Source organism: the organism of the source record quoted next, unplaced genomic scaffold, assembly GCF_019419815.1.
Source record: "Pyrus x bretschneideri cultivar Hongxiangsu unplaced genomic scaffold, Pyrus_bretschneideri_v1 Contig37, whole genome shotgun sequence".
Classification (NCBI taxonomy): Eukaryota; Viridiplantae; Streptophyta; class Magnoliopsida; order Rosales; family Rosaceae; genus Pyrus; species Pyrus x bretschneideri.
Genome location: NW_025999690.1, coordinates 511,662 through 532,405, shown reverse-complemented (window position 1 = coordinate 532,405; position 20,744 = coordinate 511,662). Strand labels below are relative to the sequence as shown.

At 39.4% G+C, this 20,744-nt stretch overlaps 1 protein-coding gene across 2 annotated transcripts; it reads left to right on the top strand.

Annotated features, from left to right (window-relative positions):
• The first annotated feature begins 11,757 nt into the window (after positions 1–11,757).
• LOC103932015 lies at positions 11,758–20,523 on the top strand. 2 transcript variants are annotated; one of them, XM_009341558.3, is made up of 10 exons: positions 11,758–12,170; positions 12,902–12,957; positions 13,741–13,954; positions 16,432–16,561; positions 16,875–17,449; positions 17,860–18,196; positions 18,336–18,603; positions 18,821–18,910; positions 19,358–19,804; positions 20,024–20,523. In XM_009341558.3, exons 1-10 carry the CDS (start codon positions 11,996–11,998, stop codon positions 20,357–20,359), a joined length of 2,628 nt encoding a protein of 875 aa, XP_009339833.2. In that variant the 5' UTR covers positions 11,758–11,995; the 3' UTR covers positions 20,360–20,523. The 2 variants fall into 2 exon arrangements, with proteins under 2 accessions (XP_009339833.2, XP_009339824.2); XM_009341549.3 differs by having other exon boundaries at positions 16,426–16,561.
• Positions 20,524–20,744: the final 221 nt, after the last annotated feature.

Genomic DNA, 20,744 nt, shown 5'->3' with positions numbered 1-20,744 from the left:
GCCTATGGCACAAAAACTCACATGAATACACTTTCCCCCACACTTATTTTCTGCACACATTAATCAAAGGGAATTCATTCATGCTTACTATGCTTCAAGAACAAGGGTAAGGATGGTCCTAATCTAGGCTAGGTGAGGATGATATGGGTTAACAAAGAACATGGCTAACACGGCTCAAAGGGGGTTAAACTTAAACACAAAATGAGTGAAGGGCACACGGCTATTTGGCTTTGATGGTGGTCACTACACAACTTCATCTTGAATATGTGGTATGCAAATCAATGACATCCTTTGAATGAAATGGGCATGAGTTCTAGCATTTGGAACTAAGTGATGAAACGCCTTCTAAGTAGTAACCAAGCAAAGAATAATGAGATCATGCAACGACTTAGAAAACATTAATGCACAAATTTTAACTCTCCAAATAACGTTTAGGCTCAAGTCTCACAGGGATGTAGCGTTTGTTTAAGTTCCTTCCTTCAAGCATGTTACAAAAACTAATTTTTTTTTCTTTTGTGATTACATGTGAATTCGTAAACTATAACTACAACCAAGCATAAACCAAAGAGTATATCAAACGTCCAACCATGTTTGTAACTTTCTTTAACCATCATGCAATTAAAAACCGAATCCTCATCATTGTGTTGGAAGGTGACCTACGACACAAACAAACACACAAAAACAACTCTTTTTGGGTTTTTCAACACAATTTTTCAAAATTTTATGGTATTTTCGGATTTTTAAGTCAACACACTCTAAAACACTCTAAAATAGCTTAAAAACACTTAAAAACAGCAAAGAACAAGTTTAGACATGTTAGGTGGTAATACCCTACGAATTTCATGCACAAATATCTCAAAACAGAATGTTACCCCCCCCACACTTAAACTAAACATTGTCCTCAATGTTTTAGACACAATTAAAAACACAATACACATAACATAAAGTAAGCAACAAAGGAAAGGGTTTAGGGACGCAAATCTGAGTGTGGAGCGATTCCCAAGTTCTTCCTTTGTTTATTGCATGGGTTGCCTCCCACGAAGCGCTTGCTTTAACGTCTTCCAGCCGGACGAAACCTTCTTTTACTCTTCACTCTGGCTCACAGAATGGAGGGTTATGTCCTCCACGGTATACTCCTTGAAATTTCTCGTAGTACGGCTTGATGAATGGGAGGGGATAGTGATCCTCCCTGCTGGTGGTATTTCGGTTCCGACACTCCATGTAACTGCTCCCACCACCTTTATATCGATTGGGCTCCTGCATCAACGAAGGTAACAACCTATTAGTTGAAATAGGAATTGAGATTGGAATTGAAGACTTACAAAAGTAGTGTGGTGAGGGCTCAAAAGTGGCCGCCCTATCAACAATGTTTCTATTTGAAGTTTCGGCCATATTTGGTGGTTGTAGGGCAATCACTCCAAGTTCTTCTCCAACGGTAGTTCTCAATACATCCTTCGTGGTAAGTGTGGATCCTTTCGGCCCTTTGTCCTTAGACACATCTACGACAAAACAAGAATGGCTATCATTAGGAGTCTTAACAGAATCATAAACATTGAATTTAATTATGTCACCACCAAACTCCATTGTTAGTGCTCCCTTGGCCACATCAATCTTCGTTTGAGCCGTTTTCATGAACGGACGGCCTAGCAAGAGTGGCAATGATGGAGCATGGCTCGAATCCTCCATTTCTAAGACATAAAAATCTGCAGGAAAGATGAGATGATTGACCTGCACTAAAACATCCTCAAGGACTCCCTTGGCATAAACATTAGAACGATCGGCCAGTTGAATTATAACGCCATCTTGTTTTAACTCACCAAGGTTCATCGATGCATAAATGGAATATGGCATGACATTAATAGAAGCACCTAAATCTAACATGCATTGTTTAAATATCGTGTTTCCAATTGTGCATGGGATAGTAAAGCTCCCTGGATCCTTACACTTTGGGGGCAACTTTCGTTGCAAAACCGCTGATACATTTTCACTCACTTTCACAACTTCTTTGTTTGCAATTCTTTTCCTAGTTGTGCATAACTCTTTTAAAAACTTTGCATACCTGGGCACTTGCTTAATGGCATCAAGTAAAGGAATGTTTACTTGGACTTTCCGAAACGTCTCCAGAATGTCTTTTTCCTGCTCCTCCTTATTTGTTTGCATAAATCTGCTAGGAAAAGGAACATCGGGTGGAACAAAGTTAGAATTAATCAATTTTGAACCCAAATTACCTTTAGTGGCCGAATGGAATGAGTTGGGTGCATTAATGTCCCTAGGTAGTTGTGGCAAGGGTGTTTGTACCCTTGCCGTGGGCTTGCTTGCATCTTCCTCTTCATGTTGCAGCTTTTCATCCTCTTCTTCGCTTGATTTTGGTGGTTGTGGGGTGGTTCCAACTTCCTTACCACTTCTCAAAGTAATTGCGTTGGCGGTCTCAAAGCCTCCCTTTGGATTTGGAATGGTTGAGCTAAGGAGCTTGCCTTGGTCTCGGAATTGCCCTACAAACTCCGCAATCTGGCCAATTTGTTTTTCCAATTGATCCACCCTCTTTTCTTGATTCTGCATCGCTTTGGCTTGATTTTCTTGCCCCTGAGACAAATTTGTTAGTAACTTCAGAAGTGTATCATTATCTAACGTGTTACCTGAACTTGTTTGGGCAGGTTGTGGAGGTGCTTGTGTGGGGACGAATGGCTTGGTGAAGAAACCTGGAGGTTGTTGCCTAAATCCCCCTTGTTGTGGTGGTTGTTGGGGCTCTCTCCATTTGAAGTTTGGGTGGTCTCTCCAACCTGGATTATAAGTGTTAGAATATGGGTCGTTCCTCGGTTGGTTTTGACCCTGAAATCCAATCGCGTTGGCGCTTTCCCATCCACCATTTTCTATGAGTTGCGGGCACTTCTCAGAAGCATGTCCTTGGATTGAACACACCCCGCATACAATCGGTTCTTGCATCCTCATGCCTTCGGCCATCTGAGACACAATGGAGGTAAGATTAGCTAACTGTGAATGAATATCAGGTGCGGAACTTACCTCATGAACCTGCTGCCGTGGGGGTCCTCTTTGTCCCACTCCTTCATATTGTTGAGCGTTCAACGCTCGGTTCGCGATCAAGACCTTGGCATCCCTGGGCGTCTTGTCCACCAATGCTCCACCCGCCGATGCGTCGAGCATTTGTCGTTCGATTGGCAGGAGCCCCTCGTAGAAGTATTGCAGAAGCAACTCCTCCTTCATCTGGTGCTGTGGACAAGAAGCAACAAGAGATTTAAAACGTTCATAGTACGTAGGAAATGACTCACCTTCATCTTGTTGAATGCCACTTATCCTTTTACGCAAAAGGATGATTCGAGAAGTTGGGAAGAACTTCTCCAGAAAAGCCCTCTTCATGCTCTCCCACGATGTGACGGTTCCGGGAGCTAAATCGTACAACCAATCCTTGGCCTTGTCCATTAAAGAGAATGGAAAAGCCTTCATCTTCAGAATACTCCCGTCGACATTGACGGGAGTCATACTTGAGCACACCACCTCGAATTCCTTTAGATGCTTGTTTGGATCCTCCATGGACATCCCATGGTACTTCGGAATGTGGTGGAGCAAGCTTGACTTCAACTCAAACTCCTCGGTCTTCCCTTCGGCCGGTGGGGGATATTGGATGCACAAGGGTGCTGCATTAGCCAATCCCGAAGCGGAAAGCTCCTTAAGTGTCCGGTTGTCTACGGCCATGTCTTGTGGCTCCTCAAAGATCCTTGCCGTGGCCTCTTCTTCCTCTTCTAGGCCTTGTTCTTCAAGCTCAGGTTCCGGGCTTGGTGGATTCGACTCGTGGTGCTTCTTCCTTCGTCTCAAAGTTCTCTCAAAATCGCTGTCAAAGTCTGAGATATGCTCACGAATCGGTTGAAAGCACCGAGTCATGCACTAGTACCTAACACAAGGAAAACAAAACAAAATCAGAAACTTCAACAAAATAAATAAATAAACAGAAATTAAACAATCCAAGGGATTAGCAAAGTTGCTAATCCCCGGCAACAGCGCCAAAAATTTGATGCGAACTAAGTAAGCACACAAATTAAAACCCTCTTGTGACAATTGTAGTAAAGATGCAAGTAGGGATCGTTCTAGACCGGGGATTAGGAGGGATTACTAAATCACTTGGACACTGACTCAAAAACGTAAAACAAACGTTAAAAACACTAAACTAGACTCAAAGAATGCAAAACTAAACAATAAACACTAAAACAAACCAAAAGACTCAAAGAATACAAAACACTTATAAACACAAATTAAGACACTTTCTAACTAAATTAGACACTAAGGTAAAGGGGGATTGAGGTTTTGACGAAAATAAATTAAATGCACAGATTGTAAATTTAAAGGCAGAATGTAAATATAAATTGGATGAAAATATGGATGATGGATTAGCTAAGGGGTTTCTCTCCACACATGTCACACTTGCATACACTTTGATTTTCAGTTGGTCTTTCGATGAATTATGGAACTCGACACTCCAAGTTAATTAGGTCCGCTTAAATTAACCTTCAAATTTCCCTAGAATCATTGAATTGGATGAATATGCATCGCAAACAAATTATTCCTAACAAGTTCTCTATATGAACAGCATGATAAAGATACAAGTTAAAATCATTACGTTCTTTGGAAATTATAAGCATCGACAAGGCATTTGTAACTATGAAAAGCATGATACTCTTGCCAGGAATTCAATTAACGCGATTGTTTATAAGCAACCTCCACTACTTGTGAATATAAATTCATAACTATTAGGTGAAACTCACTTATATTCTAGCGTCAAATTCATGCATGAACATTAAGCGTGCACTCTCAATAAACATACACAAACAAGTTATCAATCAAACAGTTAAATGAATTGAATCCAACATTCATGACATTCCAACCAAAAGTAATCAATTCATATTGCAAGTATAACCATGGTTTCGAATCACCCCCTAGCTAACTAGGGGGATTTAGCCTCTTATATTCGCAAAAAGAGAAATACAATTGAATTTAAACATAAAGCACAAAGGATTGATTACACCTAGAACGCATGATGAATCCACTTGAATTGGTGCGCGTCGAAGCTCCTCTTTCCTCTTCTCCTTGCTGCGACAGTGAGGTTAAATGGTGTTTTTGGTTGATTTTCTGGTTTGGGAATGGGTTTAGGGTAGTGTGGTGGTGCGGCAAGGTGGTGGAGTGATGGAGGAAGGTTGGTATGGTGGCTGGAAGGGTGGAGGAAGGCTGCGGCAGGTTGGAAAATATGGGATGGTGTTGCGGCTGGATGGGGAAAGGCACGGCTGGAAGGAATTATGAGAGATATGGTGGCTGCGGCAGATTTAGAATTATGGGATAAAAAATGGCTGAATAGCTTAGGGTTATGGAATGGATGCACTGATTGATGGGATGGAATGGGCAAAAGTGGAATGTTATGGCTGCGGCTAAAGGAATAAAAAATTGGAGAGAATGATGAATGGAATTCAAAATTGCGGCTGATTAGAATATGGAGGAATTAGGGTCAATGGATGCCACGGCCTAGGGTGGAATAAAAAATGGGATGAAAGGTAATGGAATGAATGGCTTTTGCGGCTGATGGTTTCAATAATGGGATAATGGGCTGCGGCTGTTTTGTTATTTTTTTGTGTTTATTAGGGTGAAATGGTCAGATTTTGGGTGAATGAATTTAGGGTTAACTTTGATAAATGGGGGGCCACGGCCTTGTAAGGCTAATGGGATTTTTGTGGCTGTTTTGTTTTATTATAAAAATGAAAATACAATGGAAGGCTACGGATTAAAGGGGAGGATATGGAAAGGTGCGGCTAAGTATGTAAAACCTAGAGTTTTAAATATGTTTGGTTCCTAGCTTATTTTTATTAACGAAAATAAATTCAAAGGCTTATAGAATTTAGGAAATAAAATCAGAAATTAAAGAGGGAAAGATTAAAGGGTGCGGCTAGGGCCTTGGTTTTGTGTCCTAAAACGCCTACAAGGACTTCAAAGTGGCTAGAAAATGCGGACGTTTAAGATTAGGAAAGGTTACCAAAACGGGAAACTTAGGGTCAACTTTCCTAAAATAGGAAGCCTTGTTTGAGTAGGATTCTTCGTTTTGGTAAGAATTCATCGTTGGCGTAGGAATTCGTCGTTTCTTCAAGTCTTCAACTCATTCATTCCTCTTTCGCTCCAAAAGACTCCAATTTGCATCTTCTTGCACACTTTGGCCTTATAATCTGAAAATACACAAAAGTGGCCTTAAACACTGAAATAGATAAGTAAACACAACATAAATGCACGAGAACAAGCTAATTAAGTCGCATGAATATGCGCCTATCAGCACTAAGGTGATGTGGTGTGAATTATGGTGTTCAATGGCTGAATGTATGAATGAATGAATGAGTGAATGGATAGATGATTTATGCAGCATAAGGATGTATATATATGTGTATAATGCACGGTTGAAACCATAGGGAAATTAGATTAGGGTGTGGTAGAAATCAGGTAGGAAAATGTTTGCACAAACCTAGGGGAAAAGAATTAGGGTTCCAAGGCAAAGACCAAGGAGGAAAGAGAAAAGGATTGCAGGTTCTAGAGCTTCTAGAAGAGGGAAAGGCACCACCTTTCTAGGGATTCTAGAAACAATGTGCTTTGTGGCAGAAATTGGACTTCTAGAAGGGATAAAGGGTGCATCACCTATGTAGGAGTAGATAGGGTGTTCTAGAACCATATATCTAGTTGTTCTAATGTGAATTTAAGTCCTCTTTGCAGCTGGAATTAAGGTAGCAAAAGATTAGGATAGGATAAGATAGGATAAGGTTTGGATAAGATAAGGTTGTTTGGATAATGTTCTATGTTTCTTGCTTCTTCCTTATCTCCTTTGTCTTGAACTTGTTTATCCAGATTTGTAGCATGTTCCTAGCCTTTTTTGACTTGAAATTCATCCACCCACCTTGTTCCATATGCAAGCTATCCATTCTATGCCCAAAACTGCTCCAAATGGCTCCAAAATGCACTTTCTTGCCTACTTTGCCATTAGGACCTACAAACACACGAAAATAGCTTAAAATGCTATAATAAGTAGTAATTAGCTCACTAAATGCAAGAAAACAACATAGCTAAGTAACATAAATACGCTCTTATCAGCGGCGCTATTGGCACATAAATGGCGCACCCAAACACCCGTAAATGCAAGACGTCATACTCGTATCCACTGACCAACTGTAATGGTGAATGTGGTTGGGTAGCGGTGGGCCTCAGGCGGACCAACATAGCTGCGTGCAATATTGGATAGCCCCAAGCAGATACTGGCAGTTTAGTTCGCATAACCAAAGTCCAAGCTATCAATTAAATGCGCTTTATGAAAGCTCCTGCCATGCCATTTTGGGTGTGAATATAGGGCACATGATGTTCCACATCAATCCTTACTGACATGCAATAATCGTCAAAAGTCTGTGACGTAAACTCTCCAGCATTATCCAGTTGAATCGACTTAATCGGATAATCAGGGTGGTGAGCCCTTCTCTTAATGATTTGAGCTAGAAGTTTAGTAAATGCGGTGTTGCATGTGGACAACAAGCAAACATGTGACCATCTTGTTGATGCATCAACCAACACCATAAAATATTTAAATAGTCCATAAGTTGGCTGGATAGGTCCACGAATGTCCCCTTGAATCCTCTGAAGAAATTTAGGGAGGTCATGAATAATCTTTGTATGGGAAGGTTGAGTATTCAACTTCTATAAAGAACACGACTTGCATGACGGAAATCCAACATAGGGATGTAACTTATGCTCGTGAGAAGATTTGAGGATACAACGCATCATGTCACGTCCAGGATGTCCAAAACGATCATTCTAAAGCAACAAAGTGTCCTGGAACTTAGGCATATGGCCGGCCACATCGTGGGCTTCTATGCCGCGAATGGTTGTGATGCATAACCCACTCGACAGACGTTCCAACTTCTTATGAATATGCTTCTGGGCATATTCGTATGAAATGATACAAAGAAGTTCAGAACCATGATCTTCAGTGGTTTCAAGATGATATTTATTATCTTGAATATCTCTAAAACTTAGTAACGTTCTGCCGGAACGTGGAGAATAGATTGCCTCTTTAATGGTCAAGTTTGTACCATTAGACAACATGATACGTGCCTTTCCGTATCCTTCAATCAGGTTAGATAGGCCTGAGACAGTTGTCAAAGGAGCTTTCTTGGGTATTGATAGTAAAATAGTTTCGTTCACACAATATGGTGTGTGTGGTTGCACTATCTGCGAGACAACTAGCGTCCCCACTAGACATACCTAGAAATAAATTGATTGAACTGGTCAAATGCAAAAATATAAGTCCATTCATTCAATTAAGCAAATCGAGAGAATAATATCCATTCAAATAATAATCCATAATTCCAAACAAACCAAAACCAAACAAATTATTCCAAATACATAGAAAAGTTGTTCAAAATTAAACCATAAACCTAACAAAAGAGGGGGTTAGGGCCAGCCACTCCTAGTGGGTTCGGCCATTAGGGGTAAAACACCCTAAAAACATGTTTAATTTATTAATCCATAGGCGCTGATACCTCCTGAAAGTCCGATATCTCCATGGATGTAGTTGCATCTCCTGGATGGTCCACATGTGCAAAGTTAGACTCATGACGAGAATGATACTTGGCAATAGCCTCAGGAGAAGCTCGGCATACGTGTGACCAATGATCCTGGGATCCACAATGATATCACATGTCTAGTTCAGTAGAAGCAGCCTGAACGGTAGCTTTGCCCTTGTTCTTGAAGTTTGGGGCCTTAGGGGCGAGTGGTGGACGCTATTGGATCACATTTTTTCCCTTAGGTGCGGCATTCTGTTGACCTTAGGCCCGTGGTTGGGCTTACCACCCATTGCCACAGCCATGAAGATTTTTTCGTCGTCTATGGCTATTAGAATTGGTCACATGCACTTCAAGCACGGCGTTCGAGCCTATGGGTCGAGCTTAATGATTCTTCATCAAAAGTTGGTTCTGATTTTCAGTGAGAAGTAAAACAGAGATCAAATTCGAGAACTTGGTGAATTTCTGTGCCCGATATTGTTGCTGCAGGATAATATTGGTTGCATGGAAGGTCGAATAGATCTTCTCCAGGAGATTTGATTCGGTTAGTTCCACTTTGCAGAATTTCAACAAAGAACAGATTCTACAAACTTCAGAATTGTATTCATTCACGGACTTAAAGTCTTGGAATCGAAGATGCTACCAGTCGTGTCTTGCTTCAGGCAAGTATATGTCTTTCTGGTGATCGAAACGATCGGCCAGAGCAAGCCAGAGGGTGTGTGGGTCCTCCTCAGTGAGATACTCAGTCTGCAGTGCATCATGGATGTGTCTTCGAATGAAAATCATTGCAGTAGCCTTCTGAGCTTCATCAATAGGTTTGTTGGGGATAGGTGCCTCGATGGTGGCTCTAATGCCCTTTGCAGTGAGATGGAGCTTCACGTCTTGAACCCATTTCAGATGGTTTCTTCTAGATACTTCTAGAGCGGAGAAATCAAGCTTGTTCAAGTTCGACATGTCCCTAAAACGGAGGGAGAAAACGTGATTAATCATATGGTAGGCCATATACATATATCGTAGAACATACAGGTTCTATAGACATGTAGTGGTTTAATTTATGCATGAAAACTACGGGTTTCATGTGGTATGTTTTGAATGAAAACTTCAGGTTTCAAAGACATTAAATTTGAAACTACAGGTTCAATTTAGTTTTTATGAACAATTAGTTCATAATGAAAGGTTCCTGCAAGAAACACAGAATGCAATATGCTGATTTAAGTATAGTGGATTTGAGTTTCTTCGGGAACTCAAGTGTGAAAGCTTCATTACTACGAAAGTATATGACGGTTCAAAGTATAAAAATAAATTATTGAATCCTTAACGTCCAAAACTGATCTTCAAGTCAATAATTTTGGATTCATTATCAAATTAATGGACTACAGGTCACTTTTGATTAATTCAATAAATCGGGCCATATCGGGTCGATTGTAGAAACAAAATAATATTATTGGATCGAAAATGTAGCCCCAAAATAATATTGGGCTTGGTGTTGTGGGTTAAGTGGCATGGGTTTGGGTGCCTTAAGTATAAGGCAAGGTCGAAAAGACCTCGGGGGTGGGCTACATGCACATAGGTGAGGGAGAAGCCCCAGCCGCAGTTGGGTTGCAGTTTGGGCTGAAGGGGGTGCATGAGACAAGGCCCAATAGGTGCTGGCCTTGTAGGTGATGCATGGGGGAACAAAACCCAACCCCAGGGGCTGGCGTGTAGGTTTAAATGGGAGCCCAGCCACATAGGCTGGCTTCTTGTGTTGTGAGCCGCAAGGAAACAAGGCCCAATCGAGTGGGCTGGCACCAAAGAGAGCAGGTTTGCAGGCCTGGATGCACGCGGGACAAGGACCTAGTAAGCAAGGCTTGCCCTATGAAGGCTGCAGGCCTCCTCAGTGATAAAACTAGGGCTGCAGGCCTATTCTAATTAATCAGGCCGAAGGCCTAGGGTCCAAGTAGGTGCATCAAAGCCCAGAGGGCTGCTATCGATGTTGTGTCGCAGGGGTGGTGCCATCCAATGTCCAATTTCCTCTTTTTTTTTTTTTTTTCTTCAAAAAAATACCCTTAGGGTTTAGGAAACCCTAAATATGCTTCTAATTTATTTTATATAATTTGACTCATAAATTCCACATAACAATTTAATTGTGCGATGCATGAAACAAATATATATATATATATTGAAAAATATATGAACATATACAATATATATCGGAAGGAAAATGTAAACATAGGGGGGGTTCATGCATCATAATGCTTTGTGGACGTTTCAAATATCTTTTTATTTTTATTTTAAGCGTACCTAATTAGCAGAAAATGAATAAGCCTTTTAATGTGGTGGATGATAGCCTCCTCGTATGATGCGTCAATTCCTCAGCTTCTGGCAAGAATGTGCTGATAACATATTGTAGGCCTATTTGATTGAACGATCTAGGGTTTAGAGAGAGAGAGGGTTTGGCAATATTGAGAGAGAGGAGAGATTGATTTAATTGCGAAGTATGTTTGATCCACCCCATTATGCCTTTATTTATAGTCGTGGAAATGGTAAAATCTTTCCCTTTATGATTACAACATTTAATAGGTAATCTAATCATAATAGGAATATATAATACTTTCCCAGATTCCCTAGGATTTATACAATCACATTCCTATTCTAAATATGACCGCAACAATTACTACGTTTTGGTGATATTTCTCCTTATTTAAAAGTGAGAGGTTTTAGGTTCGAATCTCATGCATGACGAATTTGATACTAAGTTAAGCTGTCCATTGTGTGGTTTAGTCGAACTCCCCTCTCCTTAGTGTAAAAATATTAATGTACTACAGAAAAACCCAAAATAATAGTGAATTAATTAATGCAAAATAAATTTTAAAATTAGTTAGGCTTTTTTTTGTTGAAAAATATCAACACTAAATAAAGGAGTGCACTAATCCTTATAATAAGCTTACCATTAGAATATGATCCAACTTCGTTTTTTGCGATAATCAAACTTGAGACCTCTTAGGGTTAGTTAGGTTTAAATCTCAAAGAATTATGCTAGGAAACTAAAATTTTAAATTAAATTTATAAACCAAATAATATGGTTGTTAATAATTGAATTATTATTTAATATTTGATTAACGTGATTATTTTTTAGTGGGATACCGAAATGGCCAAATAATTTCCCAAATTCTCAAACCGAGGTCTATGAGTGGTAAAACGTTTTCAAAACCCTTCCTCTCTCTCTTTCTCGCCTTTCTCTCACCGGATGCTCGCAAAACCCTAGCCCTCGCTCCCTCTCTCCCGTCCCTCTGCAACATTAAGGCTTTGATTCCGCTATATATATATATTGCCCTAGAACGTCTATCTATCGTATAATATTTGGGTTTTTCCGTTATCTTTTATTGTTTTTGAATTTTGAATTCGAGGCCGAAGGTAGAGTGAGAGAGATGGTCGCCGGGTCGCGAATTGAAGGTGGGACTCAGATAATCTCAGCAGGAGTGAGAAAAACGATTCAATCCATTAAGGAAATAGTGGGTAATTACTCGGATTTTGATATCTATTGGGCTCTCAAAGAAACCGACATGGATCCTAATGAAACCGCCCAGAAATTGCTCAACCAAGGTCTCTGCCTTTCACTCTGTTTTGCATAGTTCTGTGGCTTTATAGCTTTGTTTGGTGATTTTGTTGTTGTTATTCTGTTTTGGGTAATGAATGTATCTTTCTAATTTTCGATTTGGGGTTATCTTTGTGGTTACTGAGTCCATTGTTCGGTGTTCTAATTGTTATTGCGTTTGGTTATTTTAGTTAGTTATTGATTTTAGGGTTGTTTTGTGGAATGTGGCACTCGTGCTTTATTATTGAGGTCTTGTCATTGTAAAGATTCTGTCCTTGGTTCGTTTTTAGGAGCTAATTGATTGAACTTGTTTTCGGGTGAGTTTGTGACTGTGAGTGGTGAACCAAGTTTGATTGTGTTAGAGTAGTATTTTATGGTTGCCTTGGCGATATTCCCTCATTACCTCTAAGTAGTTGAACTTTTGGGAGTTGGTACATGGGTTTGGTGAAACCCTATAGATAGAACTGATATTTTGATTTTTGGTAACCTCAGTGTTGTTTTTCTTTTTTGTGTATCTCCTTCCATTAGAAGTTCCTTTTTGAGCAATATTTTCACATATGTACATATTACATGCTTCCCTAGAACTTTTGAAGCTATATTAGAGAAATTGTATTTGCTTTATTTTCTCGAGACCTATCAACACAATTTCTCATTGTAGATTGTGTAATACCATTATCTGTCATTTTTCATGTACCAGTTCAGTTTCTTACTGTGAATATTCTCGTTTGTTTTTACCCAGAACCATTTCATATTGTGAAGAGAAAAAGAGACAAAAGGAAGGAGGTATCCTCTAATGTAAGTTTTGGTTTGCCTTTGAATTACTCTTCATTTTTCTTGTGGCTTCATTTCCCACCTTTAGCTTTATATATTTTAGCATGGTACATGTGACTAAGATCAAGTGAACAGTAGTTCATATGCAGAATTTATGTTCTGCATGAAGATCTTAACTCTTTTAAGAACTGGTGTAATGATGCATGGTTAAATACTTTTGAGGTTGTGGCTTCCTGTACCGTACAAGTCATTGGTCAATACTCAATAGTGACAGGCATACTTTAGTGTACCGCTAATCTACCGGTTCTTGTTTGACTAATCAAATTCATGATCTTTTTGGCAAAGTGACCCAGAAAAGTGGTAATTAACATTGTGCTGCTACCAAGGATTTTATGTTTCTATGAAATGAATGCCTCCCATGAAAAAGAATACTGCTATCTATTAGTCTATTTGGATATGAAAGGCCTTTGGCACTCAATTAATGATCTGCAGAGTAATTCTGTGTCATGTGTTTCATTTCATCAGTAATTGGTGACTCTTCTAACTAAGCTTGTTACGACTTCTGTCAACTTTGAAGACATTGTAACTGCTTTCGAATGATCACATTGTAAAATTGTTATTATTATTTTTTTATTGGTTAGTTGTTTGGGAGATAGTCGTGGTGTTGAGGGTCTCACTAAGTTTATATTTATTTACCACAATCGTAATTTTTTTATTTTTATTTTTATATTGAATCACATTTCAATAGTTCTAAAGGGAATTTGTTGCAATGCAAAATTTTTACTGGTTTACTGTACGTGGCTTTAGAGTAATGGGCTGGTTCCTGTGGATGCAAGGAGACATTTTGAGAGTGCAGGCCAAGGACCCAAATCAAATACATCCTCTGATCGTCCCCCTTCTCAAAATACAACTTCTGATCGTCCTTCATCTCACAGTACATTTTCTGATCGTCCCTCATCTCACAGTACATTTTCTGATCGTAATGTTAGAAGAGGAGGTTATGCTCGTGGCGGTTCAACTGGTAATTCATATATGTCCTGATTTATTACAAGCTTTTTAATTCCTCTTTTGGAATATTCCTTTTGGTTAATTTTACTGTAAACAAAGCTTCATGATTCTTAATTATTGTCTTTTTTCAACTAGCTCTTTTGTTCGTGTGCCTAGTTGTTGAAATCATGAAAGGAATAGAGATTTTTCAATTGGCTCTGATAAATACCTTATTCCTTCTTAGTGTTAACTAGGTTGATTGCATAGAAAAAGATATATGTAGGCTTATGTTTCATTGTTCATTGAGAAACATTGTATTGGTTGCTTGATTTGCTAATTTGCTCTAGTTGGATTTCTTTTTTTTTTTTTTTTTTTTTTTTTGCAAAACCACCGTATCACTTTTATTGTATATTTAATTAATCTAGTACTACGATGTTTAGGGATTTCCTGTACAAAAAAAAGTAGTATTGATGAAAGTGGATGCATTATAGATGAGTGCTCTTTTATATTGCTGAAAGGAAACCAGTATCTAGATTTAGGAAGTGCAGGGTATATTTCGCTCGGGTTCATGCTTCTTTGTTACCAAAGTTTAGGGGATGAGGGAACCACAGACTATACAGAGACTGACACAAATGTTTTATGATAAAACATAAGGTTTTCATGTTGCAAATGGATCAAGAATCGTTAGGAGTGGGTAATGAGATTAGTGAATAAGTGGATTGCACATTTTTCAAGCAAGGGTAGATTTAAGAAGGGTTACTGGTTAATGGGAAGGGTAGATTTAAGAACGGTTTACTGATTAATGGGAAGTTGGAGATAAGTGGTGTGATGGATTAAAAAAGCTTCAAGTCAAATTTGACAATATGACTGAGAATAGACTTTAGTAAAAGAGGTCCTGTGCCTGGAACCAGTGATGAGTGGTCAGACAACTTAGTAGCTTTGAAACTAATGAATGAAATCCTCTGCCGGTGAATATAATACATTATGACAATCGCAGGGTAACATATTCAAAGATATTACCAAGAAAAGAAGGTAAACTAGAAAAATTTGCGAACTATTGTGCTGTCTCCTATTCAACGTTAGTTGGTCAAGGCTTGAAAACAGAGCATATAAAAGATGTCCTGTATGATATGGCAGTGGCTTCCTTGAATCTTTCAAAGCTGGAGAAAGTGTTCATGGGAGCGTGACATATGGAACTGTATGCTGGTCTCTGAGAATTAAGACATGGTTCATGACAAAGAATTTGGAGGTCCCTTCGGACATAACTGAGGGAAGCTAATCCTTTATCCCTTCTAATAGTTCAAGCACTGTTATTCTGTAAGAGCAAGCTGGAGCTAACTGAGATCGGCAAATGTGGTGTTGCTTTATTGAACACCCTGCTCGCAATTTCTCTCAAGTTGGAGTCTATTTATATATGTAATGAATGCTAAGATGTCAACTATGGTGGCTAGATTGTGATTTTTGTGCTCCTCAATTTCTAGTGATTCAGAACATTTGAGAAAATAGGCGATGCTTGTTTAGAATATTTAATACCAGTAGAGAACAATACCTTTTTCATTTTCAACTGAAGCTAGGATTAAGGTATAGAGGTGTGAAACAGGTTACGGTCAATTTCGATCAATGTGGTGATAAGAGAAAACTACTTTCTAGTTAATATTAGACTTCTGTTGGTGGCAAGAAATTTAGCTATAAAGCTGAAGTGGGTAGCACTGCAGCATGGGGAAGTATGTCGGTGTCATGAAGTTGGTGCTATAAGCTCAAGATTGAAGATGAAGAAAGTGGTGGAAGAGGATAATGAGGAACCTGAACTGTTGATTCTGGTAAGAGCTCCATAAAGTCCAACTTTGTAATACTTGCTGCACCCGAAGGAGTTGTTGGAAGAAAAAAGTGCTTTTCCTTTTACGGAAAAGCATTTGAAATGGCACTTTGGGCACTTGCGTGATTGTGCAATTCGGATCTTTAGGCCTAGAGGGTTAAAGGCAATTAGAGGGCCAATCTGAAACTGATTTTGTTTTCAAGTCAATGACAAGGGCAAATCCATGTCTTTTGTCAACCTGGCCGCTGTTTTGTTAATATAATATCTTCTAAAGAAAGATTTTGAAAATTGTTTCTAATAGAAGCATTGAACTGGTGTTTTGGTAATATAATACAAAAGCTACTGAAAATAAAGGGTGGTTGAGTGGTAGGGAAATTATATAGTTTTGTAGTTTTTATAATATAAGTGTTGCCAAATTAACAAAGGTAATTTAGAAATGGAAGATGATTATTTTGTTGTATTATAAAGAAGTTGAGGGTAAATATCCAATAAAGATCAAAACCATCAATAGCTTTTAAAAAGAATCTCCCAGGCCTAGATCAGGCTTTGTATGGCCATGTTCTACTGCCATGTTCATTTAGATAACCTTTTGCAACTTGTGTTTTCAAGGAAATTTTTCTGTAGTGTTTCTGGCTACTTTACCTCTGTAATGTTCCTTTGAATTACAGCTAATGATAGACACTGACTAGGTACAGGAATCAGCAGAGAATTCCGTGTTGTGAGAGACAACCGAATTAACGGTAATGTCAATAAAGAAATGAAGCCTGCTTCACCACAGTGTACAACTTCCACCAATGAGCAAGCATCAAATGATTCTGAAAAGGGGTATTTTTTTTATCCTTTTATCTTGTGTGTCTTTATGTGTGTAGCCACGTATTGTTCTTGGCTATATGTCTATGCCTTGCCATAGAATGCCACAAGTTATTGTTGTATAAACCTAGAGGAAACTGAGTTTTGTTAAGTAACATTTGAGGTTGCTGTTTCTGAAGACCCTTAGTTTCAGGGTTATTTGTATTTAGGACTTTTGGTATTTATACAAATTTTCCTGCTTTTTTTTTTTAGTGTTGAAAAGTATGTATTTGTCTTTGCTGTGTTATTGCTGCATTAACTTATGATGATTGTTGTACTGTGCTTTCAGCCAAACAGCAAGTTCAAATAGTCAAAAGCCATCTAGCAGACAAAATTCGTCTCATGGATTGAATGGGCAAACTCGAATTAGAAGCAGTGGTGCTAATTCAACTGGTAATGTTAGAACAGAGACATTAGTGGAGAAGCGAGTCACTCTTCCAAATGTAGCTTCCCGGGTGCAAGCTGGGAAGCCAAACAATTCCCAACCACACTCTCCAGTGGTGGTATCGAGCAACTCTGTTGTTGGGGTGTATTCATCTTCCACAGATCCTGTTCACGTGCCATCTCCTGATTCCAGACCAGCTGCTTCTGTTGGTGCTATTAAACGAGAAGTTGGTATTAGGAGGCAAGCTTCTGGCAACTCCAAGCCATCTGCTCCAGGCATCTCTGTGACTTCTGTCTCAAATTCACTTTTGGGAAAAGAGGGTTCTACTGAGTCATTTCGACCTTTCACTGGAATCTCTAAAGCTGATCAAGTGAGCCAAACTTCTGAGTCTGTGATACCTAGCATGTTGGGCAACAGACCGTTGTTAAGTAATCAGCACAACGTCAGGCCACACCCACCACCTGTGGGACATCAGAAAGGTAATACTTGCTTTAATTATGGACTTTAAATTCACTCCTCTTAAAATAAAATAATCTGCATACAAATTCTATAATAACAGAGTTAAAGCATATATTGTCTGTTCATGTTAGAAAAGCTCACTAATTGGAATGGTCTGTTAGTTTGTTTTGTGGAGTTTTCATTTAGATTCTAAGTTTCAGGGTGATTTTGCTGTTTATCCTGTTTCTGTTTTTACTTTGTGGACGTCTTGTCCACCCTTGTATTTTTATTGTTCTGTGCAAAGTGCAATAAAAATTTGTCTCTCTTTTCAAATAAATAAATTAAATATTTTTGTGCTTTTGTTTGAAATGTTTTGTCTTCACTTTTGAAGCCTGTGAGTCATGTCTTATTGAAAATTTTGCAAGTGTAATAATCATGTTTCCGGATGCAGCTTCCCAGACTAATAAGGAGTGGAAACCTAAATCAAGCCAAAAGCCAAGTTCTAGCAGTCCTGGAGTCATCGGAACACCAACAATGTCTATTTCACTTGCTTCTGGTGATTCTAAGGTTTCAGAGTCAGAAGCTGCTAAGTTGCAAGATAAGCTCGCGCTAGTAAATGTATATGATAACTGTAATGTTGTCATAGCACAGAGTATTAGGGTCCCAGACAGTGATCGTTTTCAATTAACGTTTGGAAGCTTGGGGACAGAGCTTGATTCAACAGGGAATATAGTTAATGGATTTCAAGCTGGAGATACAGAGGAGTCAAACAGGGAAGCTGCAGCAAGGTGGTGTTATCTAATTATAGCAAGTGATGAGTTAACTTTGCTGCGACATACCCCTCATGCAGTTTTTGAGAAATATGTTTGCAGTTAACATCTGTTGGCATCCTAGCTTGTCTGACTTATAAATGATTCTATTGTGCAGTTTGTCAGTATCAGCTCCAGAGTTGTGCAGTGATGAGGCTTCTGGTATCAAGCCGGTGGATTTATTAGATCACCAAGTTAGAAGTTCTGGCTCTGAATCCCCAGTATCAGGTGCAATTGCTGAGCATCAATTGCCTGAGAAAACAGAAACTTCTAGTCCCCAGAATTTGGGCAATTATGCAGATATTGGTTTGGTTCAAGACAACAGTTCATCCTATGCACCTTCCAATTCACAGCAGCAAGATCCATCAGAATTACAAGGTTTTTCGGTGAGTACACTAGTCAGACTAGTGTCGCCTTTGTTGGATGTAATTTCATTTGCCAACCATTGTTTTCTGATAGTTTTTAAATTTGATTAATGGTGTTTTCTGGAGCTTTATTTTTTTATATAATAATAAAAGCCCTTCATTGGGAAGAAGTGATTGCATGTTGTGACATATATTGACATGTTCTTGAATATTCATTCTGTCTTCTGTTTGGAAGCAGGCATTTGATTCTCAGACTGGTTATGACATACCTTATTTCAGACCAAATATGGAGGGAAGTCATGGACAGGGTCTACCTCCTCCTCAAGAGGTAAAGTTAAGTGCTTGCGGTATTCTGATGTGTTACAGTTACTGTCTACATAACTAGGCATGTGATAGGATGCATAGAACTGCTGCGTGGTAATGTTGGATGCCCTGAACCTGCTGCTTGATACCTTTGTGAGCATTTTTTGTGCACAATCTATCTATGTTTTCCACGATAAAAAATGATATTCCTGCCAATTTTAAGACAAATACTGCAGGGAATAATACTTTTTCTTTTTCCTAACTTGTAGATTATCTTTAGAACTTCTATGCATCATTCAAGTCTTCAGTTTTTGCTTTCATAAACTGCTTTTAAAAATATTCTGTGTTAGACATTATGGGTGTAATTGAGGCCATCTCTCTCTCTCTCTCTCAAGTTTACAATATGTACTACCTTAATTAAACCCATTTATAGTGAATTGGATTTAAAAGATGCTATCTTCTCTGGTTACAGGCCTTGAGCTCGCATACCGTCAACAGCATGGCTGCATCAACAGTTGCCATGGTACAACAGCAACCACCCCCAGTGGCACAGATGTACCCACAAGTTCATGTTTCACATTATGCTAATCTCATGCCATATCGCCAATTTCTCTCACCAGTTTATGTTCCACCAATGGCTGTTCCCAGCTATTCTAACAACCCTGCGTATCCTCACCTGTCTAATGGCAACAGCTACTTGCTGATGCCTGGAGGCGGTTCGCACCTAAATGCAAACAGCCTCAAGTATGGAGTGCAGCAGTTTAAGCCTGTCCCTGCTGGAAGTCCGACGGGGTTTGGGAATTTTACTAATCCTAACGGGTATGCAATCAACTCCCCTGGTGTTGGAGGTGCCACCGGGCTAGAAGATTCATCTCGAATCAAGTACAAAGATGGCAATCTATACGTCCCAAATCCTCAGGTAAAGTCTACCGTTTTATGTAGGTACTTACATTGCTAAAATTATAATGCTCTCCAGTGGGCGATTTGCTGATAAAGAAGTTGATTTTAATCATTGAAACGAATTGCCTTGTATGAATGTGGGAGAGACGGACAGGCTTTGATGATCTCGTTTTTACTTCCACTATTAATTACAATAACATGTGGTGTTAATTTACGTTTTTAATGATTGACATGGCAGGCTGAGACATCAGAGATTTGGATTCAGAGTGCAAGGGAGCACCCAGGCATGCAATCCACTCCGTACTACAACATGCCTGCACAATCGCCGCACGGTGCTTATATGCCATCTCACGGTGCTCATGCTTCGTTCAATGCTGCAGCTCAATCTTCTCACATGCAGTTCCCAGGTTTGTACCATCCTCCTCAGCCCAGTGCAATTCCGAACCCGCACCATATGGGCCCTGCTATGGGCGCTAATGTTGGTGTTGGGGTGGGCGCAGTGGCTCCTGGGGCACAAGTTGGTGCATATCAGCAACCCCAACTGAACCACCTGAATTGGCAATCGAACTTCTGAATAAAAGAAAAGGAAAAAGAAAAATGTGAATCTAACTCCTTGGTTGTAAGGGCTGAAGCAGTGGAGGGTATAGAGAAGGGTTTCTCTCTTGTCAAAAGAAATATAACCCATTATCTTTCGTTATTTAATGAATCAAGGCATCATGCGGTGTTCCATTTTCAAAATTTCATGCGTCAACCCGAAGAGTGAAACATACATTACGCAACCGTTACACCAATGTGGCGGTATACTAAGCCTGACTCGTGCCATTGGCTTTTATTTTGTGTATGTGACATTACTCGTTAATTTGGGATATTGCCGCCTTTGTGTTCCAGTTGCAAATAATTTCATCTCCAACTGGAAGGTGCTTCTTGCTCCATCAACGTAAAGCATTGTATCGAATCAG

Bases quoted from the DNA above. Each gene is read 5' to 3' on its own strand.
- LOC103932015 (XM_009341549.3), top strand. From the start codon at position 11,996: ATGGTCGCCGGGTCGCGAATTGAAGGTGGGACTCAGATAATCTCAGCA. The intron at 12,171-12,901 runs GTCTCTGCCTTT...GTTTTTACCCAG, and splicing joins CCAGAAATTGCTCAACCAAG to AACCATTTCATATTGTGAAG. The intron at 17,450-17,859 runs GTAATACTTGCT...TTCCGGATGCAG, and splicing joins ACCTGTGGGACATCAGAAAG to CTTCCCAGACTAATAAGGAG.